General features: G+C 36.9%; 1 protein-coding gene and 1 pseudogene across 1 annotated transcript in view; one reads left to right on the plus strand and one right to left on the minus strand.

Moving 5' to 3' along the window:
- EAF2 (ELL associated factor 2) overlaps window positions 1–15,850 on the minus strand; it is a 50,991-nt gene that overhangs the window by 11,690 nt on the left and 23,451 nt on the right. The window contains exon 5 of the mRNA XM_045812665.2: window positions 4,773–5,024. Within this exon, the coding sequence (XP_045668621.1) occupies window positions 4,773–5,024 (252 nt within the window). The remainder of the gene's footprint in view (window positions 1–4,772; window positions 5,025–15,850) is intronic.
- On the plus strand, window positions 5,206–6,713 carry LOC123802122 (ribonuclease inhibitor pseudogene; annotated as a pseudogene).

Genomic DNA, 15,850 nt, shown 5'->3' on the forward strand with positions numbered 1-15,850 from the left:
AAGACAGAGAGGGAAGCAAACCATAAGAGACTCTTACATATAAGGAACAAACTGAAGTTTGCTGGAGGGGAGGTGGGTGCAGGGATGGGGTAATTGGGTGATGCTCATTAAGGAGGTCACTTGATGTAACGAGCACTGGGTGTTATATGCAAATGATGAATGACTAAATTCTACTCCTGAAGCTAATACTACACTATATGTGAACTGATTTGAATTTAAATAAAATCTTGAAAAAAAAAATGCGCTGAAGATCCACACAGACATTTTTCCAAATAAGTCATACAGATGGCCAACAGACACATGAAAAGATGCTCAAAATCATTCATCATCAGGGAAATGCAAATCAAAACCAAAATGAAAAATTACCTACACCTGCCAGAATGGCTAAAATCAAAAAGAGAATAAATAACAAATATTGGTGGGGACAAGGAGAAAAAGTAACCCTCATACACTATTGGTGGGAATGTAAATTGGTGTATCCACTGGAAAACAGTATGGAGGTTCCTCAAAAAATTAAAAATAGAAATAATGTATGATCCAATAATTCCACCACTGGGTATTTACCCAAAGAAAATGTAAACCCTATGTCAAAAAGATATATGCACCCCTATGTTTATTGCAGCATTATTTACAATAGCCCAGATATGGAAGCAATCTAAGACTCAGAAGGATAAAGAATATGTGTCATATATCTACAATGGAATATTATGTAGCCATAAAAAGGGATGAGGTCATTCCATTTGTGGAATGGACCTAGAAGGTATGCTAAGTGGAAGAAGACTGAGAAAGACAAATACCACAGTTAAAGGGGACTTTAAAATATGTTATAAAAGATGGTATTGGGTCTGATAAGGTTGAGAAATGAGATCGCTATAGTAACAGAGGGTTTATTTCCTCTTATTAGGAAACTTTCATTTGGATAAAATATATCAGAAGAAGAAATTCACTGTTTTTTTTAGAGAAATCCCAAATGGTTACTACTAGTATAACAAATCACTGCTGGCTTTTGCCTATAATTTTTGCATCCACAATCATTATTTCTATAGTTTTTTGATTCTCCTGAATTTTTTATGCAATTACATTCTTTCTTGTTCTCAATTCTTATATCTCATTTCTTTTACTTGTTTTATTGCATTTGCTAGAACATTCAGTACAACGTTGAATAGAAATGATATCAGTCTTCCTTGTCTTCTTCCTAACTTGAATGAGAATGCTTGTAGAGTCTAAATTACCATGTCAGCAATAGTTTTGTTTTTTGTAATTAACTTTTATGAAGTTAAAGAAATAGAGATCATTGGCCTAAGCCAAAGGCAAACACTTAACCGACTAAGCCACCCAGGCACCCCTGTAACTATGTTCTTAAGTAAAATTGTTCTACATTGTTTTTTGTGTTATTCTTGTTTAGTTTTGATGTTGAGATCATCCTAAAATTATAAAAGAACTGGGTTGCTTCCCCTACTTTTCTATTCTCTGAAACAGTTCGTAGAAGATAAGAATTATTTGTTCCTTGAATATTTGTTAAAATTCATCTGTAAAACAATCTTCAGTTTTCCAGCATCCACTTCTCCAGGGTGGAGAAGAAGAGACATTAAGTATTGCTGGTTTCTTCAGGCTTTCCATTTCTCTTTGAGTCATATTCGATAACACTTTTTCTAGAAAAATCATCCATTTCCATCCCAAATTTACTGGGATGAAATTTTTATAAAATTCTCATAATTTAAAAAATAAAACATACTATAGCTAAAATTTTATCCATTTTTTTCATTTTAATATTTTTATTTGTGTTTTTTCTTTTTTTCTTCATCATTTCTCATTAGCGGTTAGTTTTTTTTTTTAAGATTTTATTTATTTATTTGAGAGACAGAGAGAGAGAGAGCACGTGCATGACAGAGTGAGTGAGCATGAGTGGGGGGGGAAGGGCAGAGGGAGAAGCAGACTCCCCACTGAGCAGGGAGCCACACCCAGAGCTTGATCCCAGCACCCTGAGATCATGACCTGAGCGGAAAGCAGACGCTTAACCAACTGAGCCACCCAGTGCCCCGACTGATCTTTTTATTTGTTTTCAAATAAATTACTTTTAGTTATGTTTATTCTCTAATATTTCTTTGTTACCTATAGTTTTGATTCTAACCTTTATTACTCTCTTTCTCTGCTTTCTTTAAGCTTAAAACGGTATTGTTTTTTCCTCAAGAGGAATCTTTCATTCATTTTCAATTTTTTTTTTTAAATAAAGAAACATTTTGAGGCTATAAATTTCCCTGTAAGTATCATTTTGGCTGCATCCTCAAATTACTAAGATATATTATTTTTGATCTTGCTTAATTGTAAATATTTTATAATTTCGTTATAGTTTCCTTTTAACATGTAAATTAACACGTAATTAGTTTCCTTTTAACATGTAAATTATTGAAGTTTCCAACCATTTATTTTAAAATAATTTTTGTTTATGTTTTCATTGTATTATAGTCCTATAATATGATATCCTATAAAATGTGAACTCTTTGAAATATGTTATTTCCTTTACTCAGTATGAAGTAATTACTAAAATGTTTTATATATACCTTAAAAGAATGTTCCCTTCACATTTTGGAATTCTGTATTTACTATTAGAATAGGCATGTTAATTATGTTGTTCAAGGATTTTATACCCTTACTAAATTTGTCCGCTTGATTACAGATAGATTATGACAGAGACTTGTCAGTATCTTCTTTGTCTATCAATTTTTATTTTATATATATATGCTCACACATACATACAACTACATATTTTAATATATATGCACATACATGGTGAAGATATATTATTATGGGCATATAAATTTGTAATTCTTTATCCTGCTGGTGAATTGAACCTTTTGTCATTATTTGGCCATTCAAGAAATCAGACACTCCAATTTTACCTCTTAAGGTAGGAAGATTAGCACTAACAACATTAACAACTGGAAGTTCAAAAGACCTTTCCTGGTACCTATTTAATTCATAGTTCTACTTTCTCTGCCACCTAGACTTGGCTCTTTCCTTCCTTAATTCTGTTATTTGGCTAGAGCTAGAGTCAATCCTTCCTAGCCGCTTTCTTTGTTATTGTTAATTAACATGGTGAGATTAGCTTTAAATAAGCAGAAAGTCTCATTCTATCCCTGTCAACCTGTATGCTTTTATTTTAAAAGAAGTATTTATTGAGCATCTACTATGTATCAGGAACTGTGCTAGATACTAGTATTCAATGATAAGCAAAAATAAACATAATTGGTCCTCCTGGAGCTTATGCTTTAGAAGAAAGCAAATTACACAAAAGTTATAACTTTATAATTATGACATTTGATATAAACAAGATATTGCTCTGAAGTTCTACAAAAAGGGGGATTTGACCTTGTCAGGAAGGTGTCCTTGATAAAGTATGCCTTGAACTGTAATCTAAAGGAGAAAAAGCTAACTACATGATAGGAAGGAAGTGTTTCTGCCTGAGTGAATAGCAGTGTATAAGGGCCCTGAGGTGGGTGAAAGTATTTGAGTACAGTGGCAAAAATTAGGTAAATGTTGCTAGAACAGAAAGAGCAAGACCATTATAGTAAAATGTTTTGTCTCTATCATAAAAGAAATTGCAAATGACCCTCGAACAATGCGAGGGAGGTTTAGGGGGGCTGACCCTCTATGGTGAAAAATTTGCATATAACTTTTGACCCCACAAAAACTTAACTACTAATAACCTACTGTTGACCAGAGGCCTTACTTATAGTAGAAACAGTCGATTAATACATATTTTGTATCTTATATGTATTACATATACGTATTCTTAATAACATTAAGAAAATCATAAGGAAAAGAAAATACATTTACAGTACCAAAAAAAAGTCTATTGAAAAAAAAAAAAATCCATGTGTAAGTGGACCTGCACAATTCAAACCTGTGTTGCTTAAGGGTCAACTGTATGAGCTATTGAAAATTTTAAAGCAGGAGGGGTGACAAATTATATTTTAATTATGAAAAGATCAAAATGGCTGCAATGTACATGATGGAACAAAATGGGCTTGACTAGATAAAGGGTAAACCAGTTAGAAAGTCACTGCAGAGTTAAAAGCAAGAAATAACAGCAAGTGGAACTAGAGTGATAGTAGTGAAGATACAGAGAAGTAGATGAATTTGAGAAATATTAAGGAGGTAAAATAAACAGGACTTGATAAAGGATTGACTACACTATAAAAAGGGAGAGGAAGTAAATCCTTGCATACAATTAGGCTTCTGGATTGTATCATTAGATGAATCTACCTTTCACTAAAAGGAAACAGTGAACCAACGATTGTAAGTTGGTTTTGGACAAAGTGAATTTAGGATGCCCTTACTAAAACGTGGTGTCGGACCTGTTTCCAGAGCTCAGAGGTCTGGGCCAGAGAAGCAAATTTACAAGTTATCTATACATAAGTACTAATTACAACAGAAATATGGAGGAGATTATCTAGGGAAAGAATGTGGAGTAAAAAGGAAAAAAAGACCTAAAATAAAGGCTTGAGAACTCCAGCTCTAATTACTAAGTAGAAGATTCTAAACTGGCAAAGGAGAAAGAGAAATATATCTAGAGAGAAAGGAGAAAAACCAATAAGACATTATATCACAGAGTCAAAAGAAAAGGAATGAGTCAACAGAAAGGTAATGGTTAATCATAGTATCAAATGAATAAAATGAGTTTTTCTTTTTATCCAAATTTTAGATCATAATCACTAGAGCTCCATGCTGAATTCTTACTTTTCCAATTACTCATGTTTATATATACTTACTTAAAGTATTCATCAGAAGGCCACTGTTGTCATGAGATCTATTCTGGCTGGCATCCATATCAGGAATCCTGCAGTGTGACATGGCAGGATGTCCTGAGATATAATTCCCTGGATCAGAAGGAGAGGATCTGCACTCTTCATCGTCTGAGTCACTGGAACTATCCTCACTACTTGAAGATGATGAACTTTTGGAATCTGATGAACTCTCACAACTACTCATCTGGTCCATTAGACTAGCTTCTGCCTTCAGTTCTGAAAATAAAACAGAAATTAATAGGTTAAATAAATAATATTAAATATAAATATTAAATAAATAAAAAAATGGATGTGTTAGCTTCTAAAAAACCATTGTTGAGGAATAAATGAGATTAAACATACATGTAGAGTATTTAAAACATTTAAAAAGCTCCTCTACCATTAAAAGACATAGGCAATGCCTAAATCTAAATGCTATATTTATTATACCATTATACTTAAATATGTATGTAATTCAAATAAAATAAAGAATGTGAAAAATTAAAACTGTAAAAATTAAAATCTATTTTAGCAGAAACCATCCTCCAAGTCCCCTTACTCTCTTAATATGTATAAGGCAGTATAGTACATACAGATGAATTTCTTTTTTTCCCCCAGCTTTTTTGACCTATAATTGACAAAACTGTATATACTTAAAGTGTATGACAGGCTCCCAGCCCCAGTTTAAGAAGCAACTTGGCCTGACAAAACACTTCCCCTTGAACCAAGAATCTGGACATTCAGTGTAAGCAGTTGAGTGATGCTGGTTGGAGAGAGTTCCCGCCTCTGATCCAACTGTTTGAGGTGGTCAGGCTGGATGACAGGGGCCTCAAAGAGCTGTGTTCCAAGGATGTCACCTGTGCTCTCTGGGCCAACCTCTCCCTGACTGAGTTAGCCTTTGCACCAAAGAGCTGGGTGATGCTGGTAGGCACCTGGTGCTCCAGGGCCTGTAGAGCCCCACCTGCAAGATATAGAAGCTCAGCCTCCAGAACTGCTGCCTGATGGAGGCTGGCTGTGGAGTCCTGACCTGCGTGCTGCACTTGGTGCCCGTCCTGCATGAACTGCACTTCAGTGACAATTTGTTGGCAGATGCAGGCCTGCAGCTGTTCTGCAAAGATCTCCTGGACTCACAATGCCACCTTGAGACACTTCAGCTGGAGTACTGCAACCTGACAGCTGCCAGTTGTGAGCCCCTAGCTGTGGTGTTCAAAGGCCAAGCCACACTCCAAGGAGCTCATGGTGAGCAACAATGACATCTGCGAGGAGGCATCTGAGTGCTGTACCAGGGCCTGGTAGACTCGGCCTTTCAGTTGGAGATGCTCAAGTTGGAGAACTGTGGCTTCACGTTGGCCAATGGTAAGGATCTGTGTAGTACTGTGACCTCCAAGGCGCTGGACCTGGGTGACAAGCTGGGTGACCTGGGTATTGTCGAGATGTGCCCCAAAATGCTACACCCCAGCTCCTGACTCAGGGCCCTGTGGCTCTGGGACTGTGACATCACCACTAGGGGCTGCAGAGACCTGTGCCACGTCCATAGGGCCAAGGAGAGCCTGAAGAGTTGAGCCTGGTTGGCAATGTGCTGGGGGACAAGGGTGCCTGGCTACATGTGAGAGCCTGTGGGAATCTGGCTGCCAGATGCAATACCCATGGGTGAAGTCCTGCAGCTTACGGCCATCTGCTGCCACCACTTCACGACATAGACCCAAAATAGTATCTCATGGAGTTGCAGATGAGCAACAACAAGCTAGGGGATTCTGGAGTCCAGGAGCTCTGCCGAGGTCTGGGCCAGCCTGGCACCCCACTGTGAGCGCCCTGGCTGGGGGAATGCGACTGACGGACAGTGGCTGTAGCAGCCTGGCCTTGCTCCTGCTGGCCAACCCCAGCCTGCACAAGCAGGAATTCAGGCAACAACTACATGTGCTCTGAAATAGCATGGCATCTACTGGATGAAGGAGACAGAGGATCGCGTGCAGGTCCAGGAAGGGCACAAGCTGAACCTGAGGGTCATCTTCTGAGTCGCCTCCAGCCCCAGCTTCTGAAACCTGCTCTCCTAACGGGCCCTACCTAGGACCCGGCAGGGGACTGGCTGCTCCTAGGGGCTCTCACTCTGGTGTCCTAGCTTTGACTGAAGAGAAACACTCAAATCAACTGACTTCTGGGAGAAAATTTTAGACATTTTATAATTATTAAAGCACTTTGTTTTTGGCAAGAGGAAAAAACCCAAAATATACAACTTAATGCTTTGATATACATTGTGAAATGATTATCATAATCAAGTTAATTAACATATTTATCACCTCATAGTTTCCATTTGTGTGTGTGTGTGTGTGTGTGTGTGTGTGTGTGTGTGTGTGTGTGTGATGGGAACATGTAAGATCTGCTCTCTTAGAAAATTTAGACCGGATACTATTGGCACAAAAATAGACACATGGATCAACAGAACAGAATAGAAAACCCAGAAATGAACCCACAACTTTGACAAGGCAGGAAAGAATATCCAGCGGGAAAAAGATAGTCTTTTTTTTCCCAAATAGTGTTGGGGAAATTGGACAGCAACATGCAAAAGAATGAAACATGACCACTTTCTTACATCATACACAAAAATAAATGTTTAATGGATTAAAGATGTAAATGTGAGGCATGAAACCATTAAAATCTGAGAGGAGAACACAGGCAGTAACCTCTTTGACATCGGCCACAACAACTTCTTACTAGATATGTCCCTGAGGCAAGGGAAACAAAGCAAAATTAAAGGACTTCATAAAAATAAAAAGCTTCTGCACAGCGAAGAAAACAACAAAACTAAAAGGCAACCTTCAGAATAGAAGATATTTGTAAATGACATATCTGATAAAGGGTTAGTATCAAAAATATATTAAAAATATGTAAAGGTGTTAAGGAGGGCACATTTTGCATGGTGCACTGGGTGTTTTATATGCAAGTAATGAATCATGGAACTTTACATCAAAATCTAGGGATGTACTATATGGTGACTAACAATATAATAAAAAATTATTATAAAAAAAAGAACTTATCAAACTTGACACCCAAAAAACCAAATAATCCGATTAAATAATGGGCAGAAGACATGAATAGACATTTTCCAAAGAAGACATACAGATGGCTAATAGACACATGTTATGAAAACAGCCCAAATGTCCATGGACTGATGAATGGATAAAGAAGATGTGAGATTTATGTGTGTGTGTGTGTGTGTATATATATATATATTTATATGTAAAAATATCTCCAATGGAATATTACTCAGCCATAAAAAAGAATGAAATCTCATGATTTGCAACGACATGGATGGAGCTAGAGAGTGAAATAAGTCAGTCAGAGAAAGACAAATACCATATGATTTCACTCATGTGGAATTTAAGAAGCAAAACAAATGAACATGGGAAAAAGAGAGAGAGGCAAACCAAGAAACATACTCTTAACTGTACAGAACAAACTGAGGTTTGCTGGATGGGATGATGGGACGGGGGATGGGGTAAATAGGTGATGGGGATTAAGGAATGCACATGTTGTGATGAGCACTGGGTATTGTATGTTAGTGTTGAATCACTGAATTGTACATTTGAAACTAATATTACACTGCATGTTAATTAACTAGAATTTAAATAAAAACTTAAAAAGATTTAGATACCCTAGATTATATTAGATCCTCAGAACTTATTCATCTTATAACTCTAAGTTTATACTCTTTGACCAATATCTCCTCTTTCTCCCTACCCCCGCAGTCCCTGGCAACCACCCACCTACACGGTTTCTATGAGTTTAACTTTTTTAGATTGCTTTGACATGTAAATGAGATCATACAATATTTATCTTTCTTTGTATAGCTTATTTCATTTATTTCTCCCTTCCAATAGTTTGTTAGTATATAGAAATGCAACTGGTTTTTGTATATTGATTTTCTATTCTGCAACTTTACAGAATTCATTTATTCTAACAGTTTTTTGCTGGAGTCTTTAGGGTTTTTTAGTTTAGGGTGGAGTCATGTCATCTATAGAAACAAATTTATTTCCTCCTTCCAATTTAGATCCATTTCTTTTTCTTGCCTAATTGCTCTGCCTAGGATTTTAGTACTATGCAGAATAGAAATAAAGAGAATGTCTTGTCTTACTTCTGATCTTAGAAGAAAACTTTCAGCTTTTCACTGTTGAGTATGATAGCTGTGGGCTTGCCATACATGGCCTTTATTATGTAGATCTGTATTTCTTCTGTATCTAATTCATTGAGAGTTTTTAAGGTGAAAGTGTTGAAATCTGTCAAATGCTTTTTCTGTATCTACTGAAATGATCATATGATTTTCATCCTCCATTCTGTTAACAGGATATATCACATCTATTGATTTGCGTATGTTGAATATCCTTGCATTCCCAGCATAAATCCCATTTGATGATGTTGTATAATCTGTTCAATATGCTGTTGAATTTGGTCTGCTAGTATTTTGTTGAGGACTTTTGCATCTATGTTCATCTGGGATATTGGTCTATAATTTTTTTAGTGTCCTTCTCTGGCTTTGATATCAGAGTAATACTGGCTTTGTAAAATTAACTTGAAAGTGTACCCTCCTCTTCAATTTGTTGGAACAGTTTGAGAATAACTGACATTAATTCTTCTTTAAACATTTGGTAGAATTCACCAGTGAACCCATCTATATGGTCCTGGGCTTTTCTTTGCTAGGAGATTTTTGATTACAGATTCAGTGTCCTTACTTATTATTGGTCTGTTCAGATTTTCTCGTTCTTCATGATTCAGTCTTGGTAGGTTGTCTCCTTCTAGGAATTTATCCATTTCTTCTGGGTTATACAATTTGTTGGCAAATAATTTTTCAGTCTCTTATGAATGTATTTTTGTAGTATCAGTTATAATGTCTTTCATTTCTCTCTTTTTTTCTTCCTTAGTCTAATTAAAAGTTGGTCTGGTTAATCTTTTTTAAAAACCAACTCAGTTTCATTCATCTTTTCTATTGTTTTTCTAGTCTATTTCTCTTATTTCTATTCTGGATAATCTTTATTATTTCCTTACTTCTGCTGACTTTGGGCTTAGCTTTCTCTTCATTTACTAGTTCCTTGAGGTTATAAAGTTAGGTTATTTGAGATCTTTCTTTTTTCTTAATGTAGGCATTTATTCCTATAAACTTCCTTCTTGAACAGTGTTTGCAGCATCCTGTAAGTTTTGGTATATTGCATTTCCATTTCATTTATTTCAAGATTTTTAAAATTTCCTTTCTGATTTCTTATTTGACCCATTTGTTGTTCAGGTGCATGTTGTTAAATTTCCACAAATTTACGAATTTCCCCATTTTCCTCCCATTGTTGATACTAGTTTCATACCACTGTGGTAGGAAAAGATACTTAATATGATTTCAATCTCCTTAAACTTGTTAAGACTTGCTTTGTGACCTAACATATGATGTATCATGGAGAATGTTCAGCATATGCTTGAGAGGAATGTGTTTTCTGCTGCTACTGTATAGTATGTTTTATACAAATCTGTTAGGTCTATTTGGTCTAAAGTCTAGTTCAAATACAATATTATCTTATTGATTTTCTGTCTTGATGATTTATCTATTGCTGAAAGTGGGGTATTGAAGTCCCCTACTATTTTTGCATTGCTATCTCTATTTCTCCCCAGATCCATAAATATGTAATATATTAGGGTGCTCCAATATTGGATGCATATACATTTACCACTGTTAAATCCTTTTGATGAAATGATCCCTTTATCATTATCTAATGACCTTCTTTGTTTCTTGTAACAGTCTTGACTTAGTCTGTTTTGTCTGAAATAATAAGTATAGCTCTTTCTGCTCTCTTCTGGTTTCCATTTGAATGGAATATCTTTTTCTATCCCTTCACTTTCAGCCTATATGTATCCTTAGAGCCGAAGTGAGTCTCTTATAGGTAGCACCTAGTTGATCTTGTTTTTTATCCATTCAGCCACACTATGTCTTTTGATTGGAGAATTGAATTCCTTTCCATTTAAAGTTTCATTTATAGGTAAAGACTTACTATTGCTACCTTGTTAATTGTTTCTGGTTGTTTTGTAGTTTGTACCTTTTGCTGTCTTCCTTTGTGATGTAATCAATTTCTTTGATTTGATTTCTTTCTTCTTTGATTTCTTCCTTTTGGGTGTCTATTAGAAGTTTAAAATCTCTTACAGTTATAACAGTCTATTTTAAGCTAACAATAACATCTTCCAAATACAAAATCTTTATCCTTCTATTCCCCTTCCTACAGTTGGTTTTTGATGTCACAATTTACATCTTTTTTTTAAGATTTCATTTATTTATTTGACAGAGAGAGACAGCCAGTGAGAGAGGGAACACAAGCAGGGGGAGTGGGAGAGGAAGAAGCAGGCTCCCAGGGAGGAGCCTGATGTGGGGCTCGATCCCAGAGCACCAGGATCACACCCTGAGCCGAAGACAGACGCTTAATGACTGCGCCACCCAGGTGCCCCACAATTTACATCTTTTGAACTTGTGTATCCATTAACAAATTATTATAGCTATTGTAATTTGTAATACTTTTGTCTTTTACCTTTTATACTAGGGTTAAGCAATTTATACACTACTATTACAGTATTAGACTATTCTAAATTTGACCATGTACTTAAGTTTTCCAGTGAGTTTTATACTTTCATTTGTTTTCATGTTACTAATTAGCATCCATTCACTTCAGCTTGAAGAACTCCCTTTAGCATTTCTTGTAAGCCACATCTGGTGTCAACAAATTCCCTCAGCTTTGGTTAATCTGGGAAAGTCTTTGTATCTCCTTCATTTCTGAAGGATAGCTTTGCCAGTTAAAGTATTCTTGGTCGACAGTTTTTCGTTGTTGTTGATTTAGCATTTTGACAATATTATCCCATTCTCTTGGCCTGCAAGGTTTCTGCTGAGAAATCCACTGACAGCCACATGGGGGTTCCCTTATATGTGAGGAGTTTCTTTTACTGTTTTCAAAATTATTTCTTTGTTCTTAATTTTTGGTAGTTTTATTATAATTAGTCTTGGTGAAGACTTAAAAATTTTTTTAATGAAGTATAGTTGACACATGATGTTAGTTTCAGGTATACAACATAGTTATTCAACAACTTTATATGCTATGCTATGTTTACCACAAGTATAGCTACCATCTGTCATCATGCAGTGCTATTATAATACCACTGTCTATATTCCTTATGCTGTGCCTTTTATTCTTGTGACTTTCTTTGGGTTGATATTGCTTGGAGTCTTTTGAGCTTCATATATCTGGATGTTCATACTCAGATGTTCCAATCTGGGAAGTTTTCAGTCATTATTTCTTTAAATAAGCTTTCTCTCTCTCTTCTCCTTCTTGGATTCCTATAGTTCATGCATTGTTTTGCTTAGTGGTATCCCCTAACTAACATAGGCTCTCCTCACTCCTTTTCATTCCTTTTTTTCTCCACTGACAAGTTAATTTCAAATGACCTATCTTTGAGTTCACAGATTCTTCCTTTTGCTTGGTAAAGTCAGCTGTTGGTGCTCTCTACTGCATTTCTTAATTTCATTCATGGTATTCTTCAGCTCCAGGATTTGTTTGGTTCTTTTTTATTATTTCTATCTCTCTGTTGAAATTCAATTTTTGTGTATTGTTTCCCTGATTTTATTGAGTTGTCTGTGTTCTCTTTTGGCTCTCTGAGCTTCCTTAAAACAATTGTTTTGAATTCTTTGGCAATTCATAGATCTCTATTTCTTTGGTATCCATTATTGAAAAATTGTTGTATTCCCTTGGTGGTGGCATGTTTCCTTGACCTTTCATGTTTCTTATAGCCTTGAATTGATGTCTGTGCATTTTATGGAACATTTATTTCTTCCAGTAGGTAAAAAGAGCAATAATGTCAATATCCTCTTTGGTTTAGCATTTCCAAAAAAATTTTTAAGATACACAAAATTTATGGTTATGTGAGGTCTTCAGCTACCATCTAGATCAATTTTATGATTTTACAAATGAGGAAACCTAGGTCCAAAATGAACAAAAATTACCAGATTTTTAGGGGCAGAGTCAAGTCTACTGACTTTCAGGTCAATGTTTTTCTAGAATATGAATACAAATGTCAAGTAGTTGGACAAAAAATTTTTAATCATTTTTTTTTTTTTTTAGCAGGTAGTCACCCTGGCTTAGCACACAGATACAAACATTTCAAGGTAGGCACTTGGGCGTCGTGAAACAGTAGCTTCCTGCACTGGGGAGCTGGCCAGACTCACAGACTAGTAGCTGCTGGGAAACCAGACTGAAGCCAGGAGGTAGTAGTGCGCTTGCAACCAGAGTAAAAACCGGAGCTCTGGAGCGGGGGAACCAGAGTGAAACCGGGAGCTCCAGAGCATGCACTCCAACCAGACTGAAACCTGGAGCTTGGGAGCGCACATATGACCAGAATGAACACTGGAGCTCTGGAGCGGGTGCGCAAACCCAACTGAAACCAGGAGCTTGGGAGCACGCAGGGGAACAGGGTGGCTGGCAGTTTTAGAAGCACAAAGCGCAGAGATGTGCTGGCCCCGGGAACAAGGACTGGGAGAATGGTTGTGGGGCTCACAACCCAGACGCTGAGGAGTTTTTAGCAGCACCGACAGAGATGGAGTTAGATTGGTCAGGAGAGCTCAGTGAAGAGCAGACTGCGATCTCTCTGTTCTGAGACAGAGGCTAGGATATGGTCACTGCTACTCTGACCCTCAGAAGAGTCACAGAAAACTGCCAGGAAAAGCTGCCAGAGAACAAAAGCCCAGAAAAACTGGTTTTCACCCATCCTCCCCCCTGCCCACACAGGGGACAGGGCAACTCTATCCAAACAGGGTTGCCTGAGTATCAGCATGGCAGGCCCCTATCCCAAAAGGCAGGCTGGAAAAACAAGAAGCCCACATCCCTAAGGTCCCTATAAAACACGTGCAACTTGCTTGGGTCCTGGTCAATAATTTGGGCTCTGTACATCCCAGCAACCAAACCTCATCAGAATGACAAGGAAGAGGAACCCCCAACAAATGAAGAAACAGAGACTGTGGCCTCTGCCACAGAACTAATGGATATGGATATAACCAAATTGTCAGAAATGGAGTTCAGAGTAACAATGGTCAAGATGACATGTAGGCTTGAAAAAAATATTAAGGAAAATATAGAATCTCTAAGGGCAGAAATGAGAGTGAATCTGGCAGAAATTAAGAATGCTATGAATCAAATACAGTCTAAACTGGATGCTCTGATGGCCAAGGTAAACGAGGCAGAAGAACGAATTAGTGTGTTAGAAGATGAGATGATAGAAAAGAAAGAAAGAGAAGAAACATGCCTTAAGAAACTCCACTTTCAAGAAATAAGACTACAGGAGATTACTGACTCAATGAAATGTTCCAATGTCAGAATCACCGGCATCCCCAAGGGGTGGAGAAAGAGAGAGGTCTAGAAGAGATATTTGAACAAGTTGTAGCTGAGAACTTCCCTAATCTGGTGAAGGAAACAAGCATTCATGTTCAAGACGCAGAGAGGACCCCTCCCAAGATTAATGAGAACAGACCAACAACACGTCACATAATAGTACAATTTGCAAATCTTAGATCGAAGGAAACAATCTTGAAAGCGGCCGGGAACAGAGATTCCTCATGTACAGAGGGAGGAACGTCAGAATAATGTCACACCTGTCTACAGAGACCTGGCAAGCCAGAAAAAGCTGGCAAGACATATTCAGAGCACTAAGTGAGAAGAACATGAAGCCAAAGATTCTTTATCCATCAAGGCTGTCATTCAGAATGGATGGAGAGACAGGAGCTTCCAAGACCAGCAGAAACTGAAAGAATATGTGACTACCAAGTCAGGCCTACAAAAAATATTAAGTAAAAAGATCCCTAGAGTGATACAGAACAGAAATTTACAATCTATAGAAACAAAGACTTCACAGGCAACATGACATCATTAAAATCATATCTCTCAATAATCACTCTCAATGTGAATAGCCTAACTGCTCCCATAAAATGCCACAGGGTCACAGATTGGATAAAAAGACATGACCCATCCATATGCTGTCTACAAGAGACTCATTTTGAACCTAAAGATACATCTAGACTGAAAGTGAAAGGATGGAGAACCATTTTTCATGCCAACAGACCTCAAAAGAAAGCTGGGGTAGCAATTCTCATATCAGACAGATTCGATTTCAAGATAAAGACTGTAGTTAGAGGTACAGAAGGACACTATATTATTCTTAAAGTGGGTATCCAACAAGAGGATCTAATAATTATAAATATCTAATTTATATTAGATATATAAAGGGGAGCAGCCAGATATACAAGCCAACTCTTAACCAGAATAAAGAGATATAGATAATAATACATTAATAGTAAAGGACCTCAACACTCCACTCTCTGCAATAGACAGATTATCTCAGCAGAAAATCAACTAAGAAACAAGAGCTTTGAATGACATATTGGAACAGATGGACCTCATAGATATATACAGAACACTACACCCTAGAACAACAGAATACTCATTCTTTTCAAATGCACATGGAACTTTCTCCAGAATAGACCATATTCTGGGTCACAAAACAGATCTCAACCAATATCAAAAGACTGAAATTATTCCCTGAATATTCTCAGACCACAATGCTTTGAAATTGGAACTCAATCACAAGGAAAAATTTGGAAGAAACTCAAACACTTGGAAACTAAGAACCATCCTGCTTAAGAATGATTGGGTAAACCAGGAAATTAAAGAAGAACTTAAGTAATTTATGGAAACCAATGAGAACAATAACACATCAGTCCAAAACCTATGGGACACTGCAACAAAATCCTAGAGGAGAGCATAGGCAGCAACCTCTACGACATCAGCCACAGCAACCTTTATCATGACACATCTCCAAAAGCAAGAGAAACAAAAGATAAAATGAATTTGTGGGACTTCACCAAGATCAAAAGCTTCTGCACAGCCAAGGAAACAGTCAAAAAAACTAAGAGGCAGCCCACAGAATGGGAGAAGATATTGCAAATGATACTACAGATAAAAGACTGGTATCCAAGATCTACAAAGAACTTCTCAAACTCA

Source organism: Ursus americanus, chromosome 4 (genome assembly GCF_024610735.1).
Source record: "Ursus americanus isolate L20-20 chromosome 4, mUrsAme1.1.p, whole genome shotgun sequence".
Lineage (NCBI taxonomy): Eukaryota > Metazoa > Chordata > Mammalia > Carnivora > Ursidae > Ursus > Ursus americanus.